General features: G+C 43.3%; 1 protein-coding gene across 1 annotated transcript in view; it reads right to left on the reverse strand.

Annotated features, from left to right (window-relative positions):
• The window catches only part of TET1 (tet methylcytosine dioxygenase 1), an 80,142-nt gene that overhangs the window by 19,203 nt on the left and 37,136 nt on the right, over positions 1 to 23,803 (reverse strand). The window contains exons 4-7 of the mRNA XM_029059995.1: positions 19,840 to 20,048; positions 9,738 to 9,888; positions 3,912 to 4,001; positions 2,575 to 2,712 (exon numbers count right to left, since the gene is read on the reverse strand). Coding sequence (XP_028915828.1) covers positions 2,575 to 2,712; positions 3,912 to 4,001; positions 9,738 to 9,888; positions 19,840 to 20,048 — 588 coding nt within the window. The remainder of the gene's footprint in view (positions 1 to 2,574; positions 2,713 to 3,911; positions 4,002 to 9,737; positions 9,889 to 19,839; positions 20,049 to 23,803) is intronic.

The following is a 23,803-nucleotide window of genomic DNA, read 5'->3' on the forward strand; positions in this document are numbered from 1 at the left end:
TCACCTGCCACCCACCCCTGGTAGAGTGTTGGCTGGACTTTGATTTGGGGGGACAGGGGGTTTAAAACTACTGAGGGCTTCTCGGTAGAAATTATATTCTATGTGCTGCATACAGTATAGCACTTACGTACAATGCTAATTCTGTTGTACTCTCCCAATTAGTACCGTGCTCTGAACAGATTAAGCACTCAATAAATACCACTGATTAACTGATTAGATCTGTAACTTTATATTAATATGTCTCCCCCTCTAGAATGTATGCTCGTTGTGGGCAGGGAACCTTTCTAACAACTCTGTTATATTTTGTTTTCTCCCAAGTGTTTAGTAAGGTGCTCTGCACACAGTAAGCACTCACTGACTACTGATTAATTGATATAGCAATCAATTCATGAATACATTGATTGTATATGTATTATATGAATATCGAATTGTACTTTCCAAGCGCTTAGTACAGTGCTCTGCACAAAGTAAGCGCTCAATAAATACGATTGAATGAATGAATGAATTGCTGGATAATAATAATAATGGGATTTGTTAAGCCTTTCTATGTGCCAGGTACTGTACTAAGGGCTGGGATGGGTACAAGCAAATCGAGCTGGACACAGTCCCTGTCCAACGTGAGGCTCACTGTCTCAATCCATTTTACAGATGAGGTAACAGAGGCCTGGAGAAGTGAAGTGACTTGCCCAAGGTCACCCAGCAGACCAGTAGCGGCGCCAGGATTGGAACCTCTTGTTATATCCCGGCTAGACTACTGTGTCAGTCTTCTCTCTGATCTCCCTTCCTCCTCTCTCGCCCCGCTCCAGTCTATTCTTCACTCCGCTGCCCGGCTCATCTTCCCGCAGAAACGATCTGGGCATGTCACTCCCCTTCTTAAACACCTCCAGTCGTTGCCTATCGATCTCCGCTCCAAACAAAAACTCCTCACTCTAGATTTCAAGGCTGTCCATCACCTTGCCCCTTCCTACCTCTCCTCCCTTCTCTCTTTCTACCGCCCACCCCGCACGCTCCGCTCCTCTGCCGCCCACCTCCTCACTGTCCCTCGGTCTCGCCCATCCCGCCGTCGACCCCCGGGCCACGTCCTCCCGCGGTCCTGGAATGCCTTCCCTCCTCACCTCCGCCAAACTAATTCTCTTCCCCTCTTCAAAACCCTACTTAAAACTCATCTCCTCCCAGAGGCCTTCCCAGACTGAGCTCCTCTTCTCCCTCTACTCCCTCTACCACCCCCCCTTCACCTCTCCACAGCTAAACCCTCTTTTCCCCCTTTTCCCTCTGCTCCTCCCCCTCTCCCTTCCCATCCCCTCAGCACTGTACTCATCTGCTCGACTGTATATATTTTCATCACCCTATTTATTTTGTTAATGAAATGTACATCGCCTCGATTCTATTTAGTCGCCATTGTTTTTACGAGATGTTCTTCCCCTAGACTCTATTTATCGCCATCGTTCTCGTCTGTCCATCTCCCCCGATCAGACCGTAAGTCCGTCAAACGGCAGGGACCGTCTCTATCTGTTGCCGACTTGTTCATTCCAAGCGCTTAGAACAGTGCTCGGCATATAGTAAGTGCTCAATAAATACTATTGAATGAATGAATGAACCTTTGACCTTCTGACTCCCAGGCTCGTGTTCTTTCCTAGGCCAGGCTTGACGTTTTTTCACGCTGTTTTATCCTCATTTCCTAACCCTCAGCATAAGCTGGGCAAATGAATCTATGCTTGGTTCAATTACGTTTAAGTCCCCGTAGGCAGAGAGAAATGTAGGCAGTGGGCATTGACCCCAGAGAAAGGCTGGACACAGGCACCCAAAAAGGGAGGGAGTCAATATTCAATGCAACTGGCCACAAGGTGAAGCAGAACAGGTTTATTTCATGCAAGTGGCAATCTTTCTTCTCAAAGTCCACCCTCCCCAAAGTGACCCAGTATCCCAGATCAATCATTGCTATTTATTCATTCACTCGAATTTAATGAGTGCTTACTGTGGGCACAGCACTGTACTAAGCGCTTCGGAGAGAACGATATAACAATGAACGGACACGTTTATTGAGCGCTTACTAGGGACAGAGCATTATACTAAGTGCTTGGAAGAGAGCATTGGAAAAGAATTAGCTGACAGGTTCCCGGGCAATAATGAGCGTATAGCCTAGAGAGGAGGTGAGATCATAGAAAACCAAGTATTTGGTATTAAATCACACTTGCAAATTGCTTCTTAGGCACACCATTTTGTGGCTGCTTGGAAGGTCATGGGTAATAATCCCGGCCCTGCCACTGGTCTGTGGTGACTCTGGGTAAGTCACTTTACTGCCGTGCCTCAGTTTACCTCATCTGTAAAATGGAGATTGAGACTGTGAGCCCTCACTGGATAGGGACTGTGTCCAACCTGATTCACTTGTATCCACCCCAGAGCTTAATACAGTGTTTGACACATAGTAAGTGTTTAAAGATGCCACACTCATTATTATTGTGATTATTAATAATAATAAATAGCAAGGTTCTGTTTTTCCTTTTTTTACAGGCTGAAAGCACCCAATTACCCCCAGGAGTCAATCTGGAAAAGGTCATACTCATATAGGCTTACCACAGTGCTTCCATTATGCATGTTGTGTGTGTCCTTGTGGGCGTGGGCACAGAAATCTATGCAGGCAGTAACCCCAGAGAATGGCCGACCATCCTTACAGCCGAGACGGCAATCTGGGCCAAGATGTTCGTTTTCCACCTGAAAAATAGAGTCACCAGATTGATCTGGAAAAGGCACCAAGAGACTTCAGATTTCATGCAATAGAAAAGCCCTGGATGAGTCACTTTATTAGGAAATGGGAAAAAAAACCCACCTTTTTTTCAAAGTGCACACACACACACAAAATCCCTCAAATCTTCAAAATTTTGTGTTCACTTAACCCTTGAGTATTGGAGAATATTATTGAGGCAGGTATCTTAGCAACACTGAAAACAGAATTAGAATTTATGTGAATGGGAAGAGCAAGAGCGGATATATGAGGGGAAAAAATGAAAGAGAAATGCTATCAAGCCTCATCTGTTTGGGCATTGCTGGAGCTGACTTCATGTTGGAGGGCTGGGAGAGTACTTCAATTCCAGCTGCTGGACTTCTCACAAACGAGAAATTTGGGCAATGATTCCACAGTGGAATGGGCAAGTTCTGGGATTCAAATTCATCTATGTCGGGATAACGTGATGAAAATGCTTCCAACTAAAGGTGTTCCTAGCCAGCTGACATGTTCATATGTATTAACGTGTTTAGAGATCCCAAATCTAGGATGCAAAAAGAATCAAGTTCTCCAAATCCCAAGTTAGAGGACCAACTACCGATCTTGAATAGGAAATCACAAACACTTTAAAAAACAACTGTTCTGGCTTCCATTATTACATGGTTTCTTTTCTTCTATATCTAGCTCTCCCTCTCCTTTTTTCTTCTTTCCTTTAATCTCTGCAAGCAGTCTCCCCTTTTTATGATTCTCCTTAGCTTCTTATTTTTACTTTCAGTGAGTTCTCTGATTTTGGAGAAGATTATATATGTCTCTGTTGTCCTTATTCCTTTCTTTCATTTAAACATTTTTGTTAATCTATTTTAAACCTGAACTCTAAATTCATCTGTAAAAACAGAAATAGATATGTTACACAATGAATGAATGGAATGAATGGAATATATTATTGGGCGCCTGTAAACTAAATGATTTTTGCGGGATATTTTATTAGGAACGATACAGGAAATAGGAACAGCAGAACTGCAATAACTAAAGGGTACACCACTCAGAATTATCCTGGCAGTGAAGATAAGGTTTAAGGTTTTTCTAAATTATGCATAAAAGCAGAAGTTTTGTTTCAATTTCAAAAGCGATTTATTTAAAGCAACTGTACTTTCCCTGAAACGGCACGGCAGACATTTCAATAACCTACCTGATTTTGAAAAGCATCAGGAGCAAGTTTCTTATACACAGGAGCTACATCTGTAGCCAGATTCTGCAAATTATTTTCAAGACTTTCTTCCTGTGGAAAAGAACAGTATACATTTTTTTCATAAATGACTTAAATTTCAGGTTTCAAACTCTCACAAATTATTTTCTAGTGGGCTTTTTTTTTTTAACTTTTTCCAAATTTTCCCCTTAAAATAATAAGCCCAGTCTCTTGGCAAAGATTTTGCAACAACATCCACAGCTTCGAAGCTGCATCTGAAGGTGTCCCCCTGATTTAGGGCAGGACCAGTCGGAGAAAATTCCTACCAATGGATGTGAATAACATACTGATTTTCCACAGGAGCACAGTAAATTCCCACCTAACACTGAAATCGTACTCTCAAAATAGGTCGTGTCTCCATGAAATTGCCTCCTCTGAACCAATGAACAGCGGGCCCTAGAGGAAAGAGCACGGGCCTGGGAGTTAGAGGACTTGGTTACTAATCCCAGCTCTGCCATGTGTCTTGTGACCTTGGGCAAGCCACTTCACTTCTCTGTGCCTCTGTTACCTCATCTGTAAAATGGGAATTAAGACTGAGAACCCCATGTGGGACACAGACGGTGTCCAACCTGATTACTTTGTACCTACCCCAGGTGCTTAGTACAGTGTCTGGCACATAGTAAGCACTTAATGAATACCATAAAAAGCCACATCTCCTCCAAAAGGCCCTACCAAATTAAGCTCTCATTTCCTTAATCCATCCACCCCTCTGCATCAAACTATGCACTGGACCATGTACCCCTTAAGCACAGTGGATCCCACAGTATTTATTTAAATCTTCTTATACTCTATTATTTCCCATATATTTAGTCTATTCGAAGGTCTATTTCCCTTTGTAGACTGTAATCTCCTTGTGTACAGTGATCATGTCTACCCACTCTGCTGTACTGAACTTTCCCAACTGCTTAGGAAATTGGATTATTGATTTTAAAAAAAGTTCTCTATTATCATCTGTAATTTACTGGTATCTGCAATTTATTGTGATTGTTCTGTGTGTCTATCCTGCCCTGCTTAAATCCTGGGACAGGAATTTTGCCTGAATTGATTTACCTGTAATTACCCAATGCTTAGTAAAGTGCTTGGCACACAGAAAATATTTAATAATTACATAAACAGTTACAAAGAAATTACAGTACCTAAAGTGTATGTAGGTACACTTTACCTTCTGACTCCCGCCTGTCCTCCTCCTGAACTTTTTAATGGTATTTGTTAAGTGCTTTTTATGGTCGAGCAATATTCTAAGCGCTGGGGTAGGTTCAAGTTTATCAGTTTGAACACAGTCCCTGTCAAACATGAGGCACAGAGCCTAAACTGGACGGAGGTGGATTTAATCCTCATTTTATAGATGATGTAACTGAGGCACAGGGAGGTCACCTGACTTGTTCACTGTCACACGGCAAGCAATTGGTAGAGCCAGGAGTAGAACCCATGTCTCCTGACTCTCAGGCCCAAGCTTTTTCAACTAGGCCCCTAGACTGACTGCATCTTCTGGGATGGAACTGATGCTCAGCTACCTGGGAAATACACAGACTTTTTTGGTTCGCAGAGAACTGACCTAGAGTAGGAAAGGATCATTCATCTCCAACTACCCTCTGTGACTTCCTGGGTCTAGAGAATTTGGATCAGAGACAGAGGGACTGAAGTCAGCAGGGGTCCTGGCCACGCTCCCAGGATCCAGACTAGGGGACTAATTCGCTTTCAGACTGTCCCTTGACTTTTTTTAAATAGTATTTGTTAAGTGCTTACTATGTGCCGGGTACTGTACTAAGTGCTGGGGTAGATCCAAGCTAATCAGATTGGACACAGTCCCTGTCCCATACTGGACTCACAGTCTTAATTCCCATTTTACAGATGAGGTAACGGAGCCCAGAGAAGTGAAGTGCTTTGCCCGAGCTCACACAGCAGACAAGTAGTGGAGATGGGATTAGAACCCAGGTCCTTGTGACTTCCAGGCCCATGTTCTATACATAAGGTCGCACTGCTTCTCTTGCAAGGGCAACATAGAAGGGAGTGAGAGAAGAGGAAATGAGGGCTTAATTGGGGAAGGCCTTTTGGAAGAGATGTGCCTTTAATAAGGTTTTGAGGGTGGAGAGAGAAATTGTCTGTCAGCTTACTCTGTGCAGTCTGTCAGCTTACTCTGTGCAAAGCACTGCACCAGACGCTTGGGTAAACTCCTTGATGGCGGGGATCATCGTCTACCAACTCTGTTGACTTCTCCCAAGTGCTTAATACAATGTTCTGCACTCAGAAAAGGGGTAATAAATCAGCTGATGGAGTACTACAGATTGATTGATTGAGGCATACAATACAGTTAGCCCTCAAGGGGCTTATGCTCTAATGGGGGATACAGACACTAAAAGAAATTTCAGGTCAAGTTGGAAGTTTTTGAGGAGCGGGAGGAGGTGAGCAAAACAATGCTTTATAGAAAAATGATCTAGGCAGCCAAGTGAAGTACGGACTGGATAAGGAAAAGAGGTCGGGAGGTGAGTGAGGAGGCTTCTGCTGTAGTCAAATAGGGTTCTGATTAGTTACTGGACCGGGATGGTGGATAGGTAAGTTTGGATAGAGAGGAAGGGGTGGATTCTGGAGATGTTTCGAAGAAAGACATGACAGGATTTAGAGCCTAATTGAATATGGGGACTGAAAGAGAGAGGAGTCAAGGAGGGTTTGTTGTGTGATGATGATGATGATAGTATTTGATAAGCACTTTCTATATACCAAACACTGTATTAAGTGCTGGGATAGATAAAGATCATCAATTTGGACCCACATAGGCTAACAGTCTAAGGGGAAGGGAAAGCAGGTATTGCGTAATTTTACAGGAGGAAACCGAGGCACAGAAGGGTGACTTGGACAAGACTTCCCGGCAAGCTGGTAGCAGGGCTGGGATTAGAACCTGATCCTCAGACTCCCAGGCCTGTGCTCTTTCCACTAGCCACACTTACATGTGCTTGAAAGACAGGGTGGATGGTGATGATATCAAGTTAGGAGGAGAGGATTTGGGAGAGAGCAATATTCCCAAAGAGACCCTGAAAAACCAACAAAGTTTATTCTGTTCGCACTACTTCAAGTACATTTATTCCCTTTTCCTTCTCTCTCCTATCTGTACTTTAGTGTCTGTCTCCCCCACTATCCTGTGAGCTCCTTTAGGACAAGGATCATGTCTACTAATTCTACTGATCACCCACATGCTTCATATAGTGTTCCGCACACAACAGTGCTCAATAATCACAATTGATTGAACCCTTTAAGGGCACCGCAGGGTTTTATGTTAGTAACTTCTTTCTTTCTTTCTTCTGTATTTGTTAGGTACTTACTAAGGTCAAGCACTGTATCAAGCCTCTACTCAAGACCAAATATAGGTAAACTATAAAACGCCAATCCCGTATTTTATATTCAGCCTGATGCCCAATCCATATTTGATTTTCGACCCCTCTCAAAACTGAAAAGCAGTAAGAGGTGGGCAAAATAGAAGGTATATTGGAGTAACAATATACTCCAAGAGAAACAGCGTGGCTCAGAGAAGCAGCGTGGCTCAGTGGAAAGAGCCCGGGCTTGGGAGTCAGGGGTCATGGGTTCGAATCCCAGCTCCGCCACTTGTCAGCTGTGTGACTGTGGGCAAGTCACTTCACTTCTCCGTGTCTCAGTTACCTCATCCGTAAAATGGGGATGAAGACCGTGAGCCTCGCGTGGGACAATCTGATTACCCTGTGTCTACCCCAGCGCTTACAACAGTGCTCTGCACATAGAAAGCGCTTAACAAATACCAACATTATCATTAACAAGAAATGCATTCCCATGGCTCTTGCCTTGAATTTGCACCCTTTATTTACCCTAACCCTCAGCCCCACAGCACTTAGCCAAATCCATAATTTACTTATTTATATTCATGTCTGTCTCCCCCTCTAGGCTTTAAACTCCTTGTGGGCAGGGAACGGGTCTGCCAATTCCGTTATACTGCCCTCTCCCAGGCACTTAGTACAGTGCTCTGTACATAGTAAGCACTCATTAAATACCATTAATTGATTGATGGATGTGAAGTTCCAGTTTAACATGAGAGCTGACAAATCTAAAGCACTGTTTTGCAAAAAACGGTGTTCACGTCTGAAGTCCAATACAGACCTAGGACAATGTGGATCAGTGGAAAGAATGAACCTGGGAGTTAGGAGTCCAGGATAAAAAAGAATACTTATAGCTTTTCATTCATATAAATACAGAGCCTGAAGAGGTCAAATGTGCTCAGAGATTTGGAGTTCTACAACCACAAAGCACACACTCACCCCAGCTGTCTTGTAAAACATAAACACAGTTTTACCAGAACGTGTGTTTTCACTACAAGTTTGGGATAGACTATGATAGAAATTAGGGTCTGCCTTGAGATACAGTTTTGGAAAAAATAAAATATAAACACAATAGTGGTATTTACTAAGTGCTTTCTATGTGCCAAGCACTCTATTAAGCACTGCGTTAGATACAAACTATTTGGGTTCCACCTGGAGTGCACAGTCTAGGGAGGAGGGAGAAAAGGTGATGAATCCCCATTTTGCAGAAGAGGGAAGTGAGGCTCACATAAGGGAAGCAGCTTTCCCAAGGTCACAGAGCAGATAAGTGAAGGATCTGGGATTAAAACCCAGGTCCTCTGACTCCCAAGCCCAGGCTCTTTCCACTAGGACAATGCGGCTTCCCGTATGTGCACGTAGGCAGTGTTGGGGATGGTGGGAGAAAGAGGGCTAGGGGAGTATAACAGATGAGTTTTACGTAATGCAGAGATCCATAAGAACACAAGCCCCACATTATAGGAAACTGGGGGTAGGGAGTCTGGTCAAGGATAAGCAGACAACTCAGTGCAGCTCATTAATTACCCTGAAAAACAAACCCCAGGGCATATCTTGCTGACAGCAGGCCACCCCCCAGATCGTACCCTAAAAACCACAATTTCAAGTATGAAAGAAAAATGTAGACAAACACATATAACCACCCAACTCCTCTACATTTACCTCATAAATCTTCATATTAATCACGCTGCTTCTTTATATAAATCCTCACCTCAAGAAAGAACTGTTCGTTCAACATTGCTAGTGATCAAAATTCAGCTGTATTTCAGCCTACCTTCCAGAATATCTCCTAATTGCATGACATCCATTTGCTCTTCCCTGTGATGTGGAAACAGCGGCAGTGTTCCTTTTCGGGCTTTAGGATTAGAGGGAGGCAGGATTTGGTGGTGATTGGTCTCATGATGACTCGACTAGTTGCATCATGAAGACCGTAGCCCCCTTTGCCACTGGACTTGCTGACCTCTGAACTTTGTCTATCATGTTGTTTTCGTATTTATGCTATTTAATCTCTCCTATTGTGTCTGTAGCCAAACCCCTCCCCACCTAATTCTTAGGATTATAAATCCCTGTGGAGCCGGGGGCCTAGGCTAACTCTTACCCACAAATTGTTTTTCCCAGCGTTCTGTCCAGAGAGGGTATTTAATAAATACTATTATGACCTGACCTAGAGAACTGAAATGGGAGTAGAGGGAAAAATGAAAACCGGGCAATTTGTTTTTCTTCTTAAAATGTTTCTCTGGAATCAATATAAAAGTCTCAGGGGCGGTAATTACATTTGCACATGGAAAAACTTCCCAAGTAAGAGCACCGTCAGCCATTTCAACGAATTAACCTGTTTAAAAGTCAGCTGCGCATTTTACCAAGATGAAGGAAGCACTAATCGCAGATATTAAAATCACAAGTCTTCCCAAATCAGATTTAGAAAGGCACTTACTTGCTTGGGATCATCGGTGAGAAGCCGGAATCTTCTGGGGTTCTTGCTTCTGGCAAACTTGCAGCCGTTGAAATACATACTCCATGAACAGCCGAACGAGAACGATGCTCCACAAGTCTCTGGATCAAGGCCTTGACATGCACAGGTACGACTATAAGATGGGTAATTGCAAGGTAATAAGCTGATAAAGCAGGACATTTCTTTTGGCAAAACAGTCACTCGAAAGGCTTATTTTAGAGCCTTTTGTGGTAATGCTACCACTAATAATAATTATGGTACTGGTTAAGCTATGTGTCAAGCACTGTTCTGAGCGCTGACGTCGATACAAGTGAATCGGGTTGGACACGGTCCCTGTCCCACATGGGGCTCACAGTCTCAGCAAGAAGGAGGAGGATTTAATCCTCAGTTTACAGAGGAAGTAACTGAAGCACAGAGAAATTACGCAGACCACTGGGGGTTCTGTGGTGTAACCTCCTAGAGGACTTTGGGGTGTTTTTATGATAACGACCTGTTGAATGTAAGCCCCCGTCCTAGACTCTTGAGGGCTCCTTGTTTCGACGAATGAACTTGCACGTTTATAAAATCGCAGCCTGTTTCAGCTTCACGGTGTGTCGGTTGCGACTTCATGACAGGAGGCTCGATAACCAGGGCTATCAGGGGAAGGGAGGCAACGGCGCAAGTGAGAGAAGTTGGCTGCCACCTCGGACTTTCTCTTCTGTTGACCTCTCTTTTCTGCAGCTCCTCCCTGTCCTGTCATCTCCACCCTGGCCGGGCTCCCCCTCTTTGCAGCCCTGGAAGGTGGGGGCCATTACCTGAGAATGCGGCTCCCCAAGATAAATCAAACGACCGGAACTTGAATGGAGGTGGGAGGGGAGGAAAGGGAGACAGGGTTAAGAAAAGGCCCAGGAACATGGGCCAAGATACTGCAGCTCTAGGTCCAAACTAGTTCCATCAAAACACCATGACAGCATAAAAACATTAATGCGGCTATACTACTCATTGCTAACTGAATACACAACTCTGGGTAATTGTCACAAAAATAAGATACCCAGGCTTGGCTCAGGACCCAATCGCCCATTTACAATACTGTTGCTATGACAAAATCGGTTCCTTTTGTTATAACGTTCGGTTTTCAGGAGGCAGTTGTGTTTTAAGTCTGAGGCCTGCCTGAAACACATACTTTTATCCGTCTTAAAAGGACATGCTTAAGGAGCTCAAATATGTATGAAACAGACAATAATTGTATCTGGGCAATTTGGGCCTATCTGGATGTTAGCATCTCCAGTTTACTTGCTTGTTTGTTTTGCATTGTACTGGGCACTGTGGTAGATACAAGCTAATCAATTTGGACACTGTCCGTGTCCCATATGGGACTCCCAGTCCTAATCCCCATTTTTAACGTGAGGCAACTGAGGTGCAAAGAAATGAAGTGACCTGCCCAAGATCACACAGCAGACAAGTGGCGGAGCCGGAATTAGAACCCAGTTCCTTTTGGCTCCCAGGACTAGGTCATGCTGCAGTTCCAAGTTATTGGAAGAAAATGCCATTTCCAAGCCAAGTAACTACCACCCATGAGTAATTGGTATGTGTCTAATTAGCTGTTGGGACCTCTGCCTCTTTAGGGATCCACACTTTGAATTAGAAATGTGCTAATGAAATAGCACCCTTCTAAATCCTGTGACTAAATTAAGAGCCATAAATCCCAGTCCTAGCTGACCTATCGGAGTTTCTGGTTTGTAAATGGAGCTGGGTGGTTTCATTAGCACTCTACATTTAGAAGACAAGGAGAAAAGCTAGGCATTCAATAATAAATAAATAAATAAATAAATAAATAAATAAATAAATAAATAAATAAACTAAAAATTGTGATATTTGTTCAAGTCTTACTATATGCCAAGTACTTTGCTTAGCACTGGGGCAGACACAAGATAACCAGGTAGGACACAATCCCTGTCTCACAGGGGGCTCACATTCTAAGTAGGAAGGAGAACAGATATTCAAACCCCATTTTGTAGATGAGGAAACTGGGGCACGGGGAACAGAAGTGACTTGTTCAAGGTCACACAGCAGGCAAACGAAAGGGCCGGAATTAGAACCCATGTCCTTTGACCCCCAGACCCATGCTCTTTCCATTAGGCCACACTGCTTCTTGGTTTATGTAAGTGAAAATCCCCCATTAAGGATTGGCCAGTGAAACGTTCAGGTAGCTGCAGGATTTGTAAGGGGGAGCAGCAGGAGAGGAGCTTTGAAGATGTATGGCCTTCAGTAGGCTATTCAGAATAGGCTTTCAGTTTATTTATTTACTTCTTAGCTTTGGGATCCTACAGAGAGGAAAGCTCGCACACACCCACACTTTAAAGAGAAATATATACAATGACCTACAATTTTTATTTTACTGCCAGCCATGTGAAACAGAATATTTCCTTTGCAAGAAATCTCCTCTATTCTAGGGTGAAGGGCTCCTGGATGTTCTGGTAAGGGTGTCTGGAGGAGAGGTCATTTTGATTAGCGGAAAGAGTCCTGTTCATACGGAGTCAGTGGCAGCAAATGGATCGGGGCCATTAGCATGGAGCTGGTAGGAAGAAGCTTTGGCCAATCTTTGGGCAAGAATACTACAACCCGCTCACATGTGGAACTGGGTTGCAGGTGTTTGCTTTTGGGCATCACCCACGACCTATTTAAATGGAAGGAGAGTCGGCCGTGGAGGTTATCCATTAGTGTCAGATAATCAACTGCGCAGATATTCAGTGAGGGTTTGAGCAGCCGGCCTCCCTTCCCATATTCTGTCCTCACTGCTGGAGAATACAGGCCCGGGTCAGCCCTGGGGGCTCTGGGGGAGAGGGCAGAAGAGCTCAATCTGAGCTGAAAGATGACAAGGGTCACCTGGGGGAGAAACAGCCACTGCTTCTCCCACCTGGGCTGGGCAGGGAAGGGTGCAGTCTGGGTTATTTCTCTGTTAAGGAGATGCTTGCTGAGGAGAAAGAAGGCTTTTTTGGGTGGTTGTTGTTTATTTTTTAACTTAGCACCCCTCTGGGAGTGTCTCTAGCATTTTCCACAATGCCCAAGAGTGGGTCTGTCTAGTTTTCCTGGTAAGATATTTAATGACTAGCAGAACCCTGATGACTAATTTCCAAGCCCCGTGTACACACCCAAACTAGATGAGAAGCCTACTGGATTTATCAATCAATCGTTATTTCTTGTGCATCTACTGTGTGCAGAGCACTACAGTGAGCATTGGGGAAAGTTCAATACAACAGAGGTGGTAGACATGATCCCTGAAGTGAGGCACAGAGCTGAAGCCGCATAAATAGTGCTCCATAAATCCCCCGAATATAACTCTCCTATTGGCCCTAATGTCACTTCAAAGTGTACTAAGGATGGGAGAATGGAAAGCATATTGGTAAGGGAAAGAAATGGAGAGGAAAAAGAGAAAGGAAATTCTCCACTCTAAATATTTCATTGTTAAAAGCTCACTTCATCCCACAATAGCTTGGAGTCTGTCACTCACCATGACCAGCATTTCTGAAGCCCCAAGTTGGAACCTACAATAAGAATGGCAATCTTTAAAAAGAATAATCAGATTTTGAGAGATCAAAATCAGCATTAACATATGGTGAAAAACGAAGGAGATGGTGGCTAATGAAAGCAAAGAAAACTGAAAAATTTGGGTCCTCCTTTGGGCTTGCGTGAGAACAAAAATCTATGACTATATGCAGTGACTCCTTTTCTCTCATTCATAAGCTTAATCTGATCCTGTGCTAATTGATTTTAAGATAAGGAAAAAGATTACTTGCAAAAAGATGTGTAAAATTATTATTCACCTTCAGTGAAACTGATTTGGAGAAATTGAGGGACTGAACCCAAGATGATTGGGTAGAAATATTAAGAAGTCCTTCAGTAAGTATAACAGACCTGCAGGAAAATCTGCTTTTCAAAAATCTGAAAAGTGAACAGAAAGGTGTAGCTGCATTAAAGAACCCTTACAGAATATAAGGGGAAATTACATAGCATAGTGGAGAAAAACTGAAGCATCGTAAGAAATTTATATGCAACAAGACAAATTTGCTGAGGCAAATTAAGAAGAAAAGAAGGCCAAACCCAAAAAGCGATGCAAGAAATACATTTAATAAATGTAGGAGGATTTTAAAAAGCCAGAGGCAAATTCAGAAACTAGCAAAAGAAAAAAGAAATTAATCATGTTTCAGTTGTTTTGCAAAACCAAGAAAGAACCTTGGGGACAAAATCAAGGTAAAGAGAAAAGGTTAGCCAGGTAAAATGGTATTGATCACCCTCATTCTTCTTTCTTGGCTGAAGCTCCCACTAAAAATCCATCAACAGGGGCTCGAGAGGAGCCTTCAGAAGAGGAAAGACCATAAGAATTGAGGAATATTTATTACAAGCTCCTTGAAGAGTAAGAAAGAGAGAGGAAAACTCACTCTAGCATCTTTAATTTATTGAGAAGATGGGAAGGAGCAAGACAAGAAAGAGCATCAAAGCCAAAAGACTGGGAAAGAACTAGGAGATAAATGATTAACTATAGCTTAGTTGAACATCAATTCTTGGAAGAACTAAAGATTGGACAATGCAAACAATGAGGGCAACTCTGCTGGAAAGAATGAATGACACTGATAAAATCTACCAATGATACCAAATCAGGAAAGGCTGTAAACAGACTGAGATAATAGGAGTTGGTGACTTTAGGAAACAAAGCAAAAAATGCAACAGAATGAGATACAATTTAGATCACCCCAAAGTAACAATTCACTTGGTAAGATAATATCAAGCAGAGGGGGCAAAGTGGAGAACCCTGAGTAGAGAGCCTCAACAGAGGGCAAGAATCTGGGATCGCAGTGGCCTTTCAAACTGAATGGAAGTCAAATGTCATCCTGAGATACAGAAGAGCTCCTGAGTAATACCAAATGTCAGAATTCTACCCTCTTAAAACTTTACTTAGTATAGTCCCATTTACAAGACCGAATGAGGCAAACAGGTATAGGGAGATCATTTCCTAACATAAACTTATGTTTCTGTAAAGTGCTTAACTACTGCTGACCATGCCTCAGCCATAGAGATAAAAATGGCATCAGCCAGTCATCAGCTTGCCCAGGGACTGGGACTCCTAGACTCAAGACTGCTTAACTGACAGAGTGCAGTGAAGGCTTCTTCCACCTCCTGGCACTGACCTCCCAACTCCACTATCAGTCGATGAATCTAATGGTATTTATTGAGTGCTTACTAAGTGCAGAGCGCTGTACTAAGTGCTTGGGAGAGTACAATACAGCAGAATTAGTCAATACCTTCCCTCCAGGGCCGAGGTCAACAGGCAGTGGAGTGGATAAGAGAATTCGGGGCCACAATTACTCATCTCCATCAGGTGGACACCCAAGCCAATTAGAAGGCACCCTCTTCTCCCCCCCCACCAAAAAAAAAAAGAAAAATGAAAGCAGGAATACCCCAGAATTTTACCTGCTCAAGCCCAACTACAAATTTTCCAGTTTTCCTTTGTTCATTTACATTACCCCCATTTGGGTGACTACTAATGGGTCAAGTCAGCACCACTAAGGAACTGTCAGGAGCTATAAACAATTTTTTAACTTGTCATCAACTTTGCCTGGAACTGATATACTAGTAATTGTCATATTTGTTAAATGTTATGTGCCAGCTACTGTACTAGGCGCTGGGGTAGATATACGATAACTGGGCTAGAGACAGTCCCTGTCAAACATTGGGCTCATGGTCTTAACTCCATTTTACAGATAAGGTAACTGAGGGACAGAGGAGTGAAGTGACTTGCCCAAGGTCACACAGGTCTCAAAACGAAGTCATGGATGGCAGGGACTCAATTTTTATATTCCTTGAATGGCCAGAGGCTCCTGATTACTGGCATCAAGGCACTCTGCCTGCATGCTTGCTCTCTTTCGGGCAGGGAATATGTTTATTGCTATAGTGTACTCTCCCAAGTGCTTAGTACAGTGCTTTGCACAGAGTAAGCACTCAACAGATATGATTGAATGAATGAATAAACTTGCTCCTCCCCGGGAAATGTTCTGCTTCTCCCAATTTAACCATTCAGACCTCACTTTAGACACTCTCTCTCTTTCTCTCTCTCTCACCCCCCCCCCCGCAGCTGTCCTGCTGCTTGGAATTCCCATCCCCTCCAAATCTCCCAGACCACAGCTCTCCCAATCTTTAAAGCCATCCTAAAAACCCACCTCCTCTAAGAAGCATTCCCTAATTAATTTCCACCTTCCTAGAACATATCACCCCAACAGCTAACCTTAGCACTTGCATATATAATTATTATTATTTTGGTATTTGTTAAGTGTTTACTCTGCGCAACGCACTGTTCTAAGCGCTGGGTTGATACAAGGTCAACAGGTTGTTCCACGTGGGGCTCACAGTCTTAATCCCCATTTTAAAGATGAGGTAACTGAGGCACAGAGAAGTGAAGTGACTTGCTCAAAGTCACACAGCTGATTAGCAGTGGAGCTGGGATTAGAACCGATGACCTCTGACTCCCAAGCCCGGGCTCTTTCCACTAAGCTACGCAGCTATATATTATTGTGATAATGTTGTCTTGCTTTTGTTTCGTTCTGTTTTGCTCTGCCGTCTGTCTCCCCCAATTAGACCGTGAGCCCGTCACTGGGCAGGGATTGTCTCTATCTGTTGCCGAATTGTACATTCCAAGCGCTTAGTACAGTGCTCTGCACATAGTAAGCGCTCAATAAATACCACTGAATATAATGATGGTAGGTACCCCTAATATTCATCACATACTCTTCTCTCGAGACTACCAGTCGTTCTTCTATTTTTCCTCCTGCTTCCAATACCTGTACACGATTTATGCCTGTTTATTCCCGCCATTCATCATAGGCTCTGCACCTTTTACTTCTATTGTACTCTCCCAAGTTCAATACTGTGCAATCGATGATCTTCAATAGCTACCGTGGAGGAGGATGATGAAGGAGAGAGAACGTTACGATGAGAAGTAAAGGACTGCAGAACAAGCAATGGAATTAAGTAGAAGTGATTTAGGGTGATTGAAACCTCAAAGCGTGATGGCCCCAGTGATTAAAATTAACTCTTATTCTGAGTCGAAGAAAATAACTCGCTAGAGGGGGTCGTTCGATAGGCCCAAGTGAGTTAAGCAGTATACTGCATATAGTAGTAAAGTAGTATAGTATAGCAGTATATTCGTATACTGGGAAGCAGCATGGCCTACTGGATGGAGCACAGGCCTGGAAATCATAAGGACCTGGGTTCTAATCCCAGCTCCGCCACTTGCCTGCTGTGCGACCTTGGGCGAGTCACTTAACTTTTCTGTGACTCAGTTCCCTCATCTGCAAAATGGGGGTTGAGACTATGAGCCCCAAGTGGGACAGGGACTGCGTCCAACTTGACTAGCTTGTATCTACCCCAGCGCTTGGAATGGTGCACGACACAACGCAGCGCTTAACAAATACCGTCATTATTGTATAGCATCCCATCTGCACGTGTGTAAGGTAAAGGCACAGACACCAACAAATTGGGGGTGGAAGTTGGCAGCAAGGGGAAAGGGTCCTTGCCAGTTTTCCCGGAGGCATAAACTCCGGTTGCCATTCCCCTGTGGGGAACTCGACTGGTTCAGTCATTTGTCTAAAGATAACAAAAGTAGGTATTATTAGAACATGGTGGGAACAGACTAAATAGAAAACAAGATATACCCGACAAGGGCCAACAACGTGGCAGAAAGAGGTGTGCCTCCTTGTGGAAAGTCTGAGTACCCTGGAACTCTTTGAAACAAGGTGAACGGAGTACAGTAAACCTGGAATTCCAGCAAGCCTTTTGACTTCCTGGCTGCTGAGACATGGGAGGACAGGTGAGGGTGTGGAGAGCTCACGTCACCAGAAACGGTTTAAGCCCCTTCGACAGTGAACAACCCAAAGGATTAAATAACGTCTCCTTTGGTTCAGACTACGAAACACCTGCTTAACTTGAGCTAAAGGCTAGAGAACTTCATCAAGGAATTGTAGGTGCTTAGGTTCCTAAATGTTTCCAAGCCACAAAAATCCACATGAAGTTTTGAAAGAAAAAGTCTTCCAAGGGGGCACCAAAGAAGGCATGGAGAGAATGAATGAATGCTGCCTCTTGGAGATCCAAATACTGAGCATGATTTTTCTACTTAACCCTCTGTCTTCTATGTAAATTTCTGTTTTTACTCCAGGTGAAAAAAAGGACATTATTTGCAAATAAAGTTCTATTTCATTTGCAAGGGCTAATTACCAAGGGCTTTCTTCCGTTTTAAAGCATTCAATTGGAGCAGAAATGAAGGCACATTTTCCACATTTGCAGAAATTGACTGATTGGCTGACTGCCAGAAGCACCCATATCTAATACTAACACTGGCCCGCAAGGAGAAAAAGGAGGCTTATTTTGTGGTGAGTGGACCTGACAAAATGACTTCCACATTTTAATAAGCAAATTTCAATATGACTGTAAAATACTGGATCCTCTCAGTCCTCACTCTGACACTGAAAACTGCATTACAGAAGCACTGTCTTCCTTGAAGGGAAGAAGTGAAGGTCAGTGTGCCTGGATTTTCAACTTTACAAATATCGAGGAATTTACCAAGGCTTTCCTGTCACTGGCCTCTCTAGTAGGAGCATATTCACAGACCCAAGTCAACGTTAAAAAGAGTTAAAAAAAGAGCATTAACAAATTAAGTATTTGAAGGCATACTGCTGCTATGTCACTAAGAAAGAAACAGCAGTACGTCAACTCACTGTGGACAGGGAATGTGTCTCTTTATTGTTATAATGCACTCTCCCAAGCGTATAGTACAATGATCCGTCCACGATAAATGCTCAATAGATATGACTGAATGAATGAATAGCAGCACCCTGATTTTATCCAAAGGAGAACCAAAATCTTACCAAACATACGAATACTTTGAGGAATCATTATGGATGGCACCACAGATAGTTTGGCTTTATGGCTTGCAATTTAAAATGATAGTAATAATAATAATGATAATGATGGAATTTGTTAAGCGCTTACTATGGGCCAAGCACTTTTGTAAGTGCTGGGGTAGATACAAGGTAATCAGGTTGTCCCACATGGGGCTCACAGTCTCAATCCCCATTTTAGAGATGAGGTAACTGAGGCACAGAGAGGTTAAGAGACTTGCCCAAAGTCACACAGTTGATAAGTGGCGGACCCGGGATTAGAACCCACGTCCTCTGACTCCCAAGCCCGTGCTCTTTCCACTTGATATATTACATTTTAAATATATTTAATATTTTCATTTAATGAAAGATTTTTAAACAAAAACTGGACTAAAATAAAGTTCAATCAGTTCTCCAATAATGTGACTATTACGACCTGTTTGTTAAGAAGGACTTATATGGTGATACACCTTGACCAACAGTGTGTGCAAATGCTTGTTTTAGGCAGGGAATGCATCTGCTTATTGTTAAAGTATACACTCCCAAGCGTTTAGCACAGTGCTCTGCACACAATGAATGAATGAATGAATGAAAAGCAAACAATTTCTTCCGACGGCATGGGGACTTGGAAGAACGTTCCCTAATTCTTCCATTGCATTCTAGTCATTCAATTCATTCAATAGTATTTATTGAGCGCTTAGTATGTGCAGAGCACTGTACTAAGCGCTTGGAATGAACAAGTCGGCAACAGATAGAGACAGACCCTGCCGTTTGACGGGCTTACAGTCAAAACACATTCATTCATTCAGTCATTCAATCTTATTTATTGAGCACTTACTGTGTGCAAAACACTGTACTAAGCGCTTGGGAGAGTACAATACAGCAACAGACACATTTCTGCATGGGTACCAGGAGACCTGACTGGATGCTGCTCTGCATTTCTCCACGAGTGAACCCGTCACTCAGTCGAGGAACCCGTCTACCAACTCCGTTACACTGCACTTTCCTAAACGCTCAGCACAGTGCTGTGCACACACTAAGCGCTCAATAAATACTTTTGACAGGCTGGGAATCTTCCTTCAATCACTTAATAACAACATTTACAATTCTGCTTCAGAGAATGCGCTACTGGAGCCGCTGCCAGCAAGCCAGCATTAAACGGCGGAGACTTTACTTACTCTTCGTTTAGTGCGCATCGCCGACTTGTGGGGCAGCCATATTTTCTGAGACTCTGGGTCAGTTCCTGATACAACGTATCAGCAAGGAGATGTGGAATACCTTCCCAAGCCAAGATCAGGATCACAATCACAGCTGTTTGACAGTGGTGGCCCGCCCGCTGGCGGACCAGGCAGAGTAGTTTCTCTTCGTTGCTGCTTCTTCTTATTACCTGCAAAAACAGATTATATTGTCCTCAGATTAGGAAAACAGCCAGCCGAGCCACAGCTGTAGCTGTCCGTCATTTAATTCCAGAGACACCTTGAATTTAAAAAGTGCCTTTTCCCTAGAGAGCCCCAAGTCGAAGACCTGCTGAATGCTTCTCGCTTTCCGTTCTTCATTCGAGCATTTTCTTTCTACACTGTTATATTGTACTCTCTCAAGGGCTCTGCACACAGTAAGCGCTCAATAAATACGACTGACTGACAAAAGCATAACTCCAGTGACATATCAGGGTGCAAACTGGAGTCTTGAAGCCACTTTTCTTACACTAGCATATTGGCCTTGGCAATATCATTCATTCGTTAGTATTTATTGAGTGCTTACTATGTGCAGAGCACTGTACTAAGTACTTGGAATGTACAATTTGGCAACAGATAGAGACAATATCACTGTTGGATGGGAACAGCACTTGTGGGCAGGGAATGTGGCTACCAACTCTGTTTTATTGTACTTTCCTGAGCACTTAGGAGAGTTCTGTGCACACAGTGAGGGCCAAATTAATAACACTGAATGATCGATCGATTGATTGATTGATCGATGAAGGATTTAACCCAAAGACTGCTGACCAATGGCCCTGGGGCAACTTGTGTATCAACCCCAGGGATCTGCCTTTGGTATAATATTGAGATTTTTATCAGTGGCTTGGAAGTATAAATTGAGCAAACTCGCTATGTTAAAAGAAGACACCAAACTCGGAGCACCGGTGATTGTTTGCAAGAGAGAAACGGAATTTAAATTCACCGTAACACATAGAGACGTGGAAGATCATTTACACCGTGAGGTTCGCCAGAGACAAGGACAAGGATTAAACAGTGAGCTCCATGTGGAAATGAATCGTGTTACCCTCTCTACTGCATTGTTCTCTCCCAAGCACTTGACACAGCGTGGTTTAGTGACAGACCAGGGGTCTGGGAGTCAGAAGGACCTGGGTTTTAATCCCAGCTCCACTACGTGTCTGCTGGTAACTTAACTTGTCTGTGCTTCAGTTACCTCACCTGCAAAAAGGGCATTAACACTGTGAGCCCCTTGTGGGCCAGGAACTATGACTAACCCAATTAGCTTGTATCTACCTCAGCACTCGGTATAGTGCCCGGGACATAGTAAGGGCTTAATAAATACCATTTTAAAAGTCCTTAGTACAGTGTTCTACACACAGTAAGGGCTCAATAAATAGCACTGACTAACTGGAAGATAAACAGACCATGCAATATGGCGAAGGTTGAAGTGTAGGAGAAAAATTTGAAGATCAAAGTGAACCACAAGCAACACAATTTTGAAATTTAAAAGATAATCTGATTTCTAAAGGCATGAACAGGACTCTGTCAATCATGAGCCAGTGGAAAGTTGCCTTTCCACCGTATTTGGCATTGGCCAGACCCTTATTAACACGCTTACTCTCCCAAGACCTGAGAACAGTGCTCTGCACCCAGGATAAATTGGAGCATTCATTATCAACAGCACTGAGGGCTTACTGGATGTCGAGCACTGTGCTAAGCACTCGGAAACCTGCATAGAAGATGCAGTCAATCGTATTTATTGCATGCTTACTGTGTGCATAATACTGTACTAAGTGCTTGAGAAAGTACAATATAACAGACACATTCCCTGCCCACAACGAGCACAAGAAAGGACAAAAAAAACCCCAAAAAACAGGCAGGGAAAGAGACTTAATTAAAGTTTCTCTTCACTATTCAGTTTCTTCCACACAAATATTTTCCCCCAGGTCATCCAGTACATTGCATGAAGCAATTACTGAGCTACTGAATGTGTTATAACATATTACACTTGGGGGAACCCAGATGGGATGGATCAGCAGCATGACCCAATGGATAGCGCAAGGACCTGGTAGTCAGAAAGACCTGGGTTCTAATCCCGAATCCGCTACTTGCCTGCTGTGTGACCTTGGGCAAGTCACTTAACTTCTCTGTGCCTCAGTTGCCTCATCTGTAAAATGGGGATTAAGACTGTGAGACCCACGTGGAACAGGGATTGCGTCCAACTCCCAGTACAGCTTTAGGAGTGAGAAGGTCATGGGTTCTAATCCTGGCTCTGGCAACTTGTCTGCCGCTTTATTTCCCTGGGCCTCAGTTACCTCCTCGGTAAGGAGCCTCACGTGGGACAGGACTGTGTCCAACCCGACTTGCTTGTACCCACCCAGGAGCTCAGTACAGTGCTTGGCACATAGTAAATGCTTAACAAATATCATCATTATTATTCAGTGAGGCCCAGCAGCAGCCTTTATACCTTCTGGGCTTTCCTGTGGTTTATTGAGTTATCAATTTATTTATTGGTGAACTGTACTTTCCAAGTGCTTAGTACAGTGCTCTGCACACAGTAAGTGCTCAATAAATACAACTGAATGACTGAATGAATGTGATACCTGGGGCAGAGACACATTTACCACCTAATAATTTTGTTTTCCATTCTACAGTGTCAATCCAGATGGTTCTTATTCATCCCTGCCAGGAGATGAAAGCAGAGCTACCCGGTTTCAACCATGCATTCCCCTGCTCAAAACAGTTCCGTGCAACTACATAACAAAAGTAGAACAGAACCAGCTCACTGCCAAACTCCTTGGATTTGCTTTCAAATAACAGCAAACACTGAATGGGAGATCTGCATTGGTATTCAGCGCCTACAAGCAAAATCATCAGATGTCCTGCACTCTGCCAAATTTACTAGCGGAATAATTGGTTTTCACAATAAAGAATAACAGTATTCTACATGGCCTTTCTTGGGTAAGATTAAAACCTTTTAAAAGCGTAATCTCAATAGTCCTCTAAACATATCTAAGAATTGAGTGAACTGTACTGGCACCCATCAGATACCCAGTAAACCACAGAAGGAACTATTTGGGGAGTTTCGAAAAAATAGACAAGAAAATATTTTTATCCTGTGGTGCAAACCGGTGAATTGATTAAGCTAAAATGAAGATTAAGTACTATCTGAGAATCTTCTGGGATGTTGGGAAATTCTCCAGACACTGTGAGCAGTTAGAATGGAGAAATGATGCACAGACCTTTCCTTGAGTAGCCTTATAATAATAATCGTGGCATCTTTTAAGCACTTACTTTATCCCAGGCACTCTTCTAAGAGCTGAGGTAGATACAAGGAAATGTGTTTGGACACAGTCTCTGTCCCAAATGGGGTTCACAGTCTTAATCCCCATTTTACAAATGAGGTAACTGAGGCCCAGAGAAGTCAAGTGATTTTTCCCAAGGTCACACGGCAGACACGTGGCAGAGCCGGGATTAGAACCCATGTCCTCTGCCTCCCAGGCCCAGGCTCTTTCTACTAGACAATGGGGCTTAGCTTATAGTCCAGTCAGAGAAATGGTACAAACCCAGATACATTTCTTTAATAGTATTTGTTGAGCACTTACTATGGGCCAGTCACTGTACTAAGCACTGGGGAAGATGCAAGATAATCAGGTGGGACACTACCCAAATACAGAAGCATAAAATGGGATAATTAAAGTTTGCAAGTGTGTACGAGACCCACAGAACATAAATAATAGATGAATACACTGTATACTCTGCAGAACAACAAACAAGTGCTAGAGGTAATGTAGTATGCTTGGACATAGGCTGGTTTTGCAAGAAAGACCTCAAGGAGGAGGTGGATTTTTCAGGTGTACTCTGAAAAAGGACACAGACCAAGAGGGGAGGTGAAGTTTTCTGGTGAGGAGAAATGGCATGCAAATGG

This window comes from Ornithorhynchus anatinus, chromosome 3 (assembly GCF_004115215.2).
Source record: "Ornithorhynchus anatinus isolate Pmale09 chromosome 3, mOrnAna1.pri.v4, whole genome shotgun sequence".
In the NCBI taxonomy this organism is placed as follows: Eukaryota; Metazoa; Chordata; class Mammalia; order Monotremata; family Ornithorhynchidae; genus Ornithorhynchus; species Ornithorhynchus anatinus.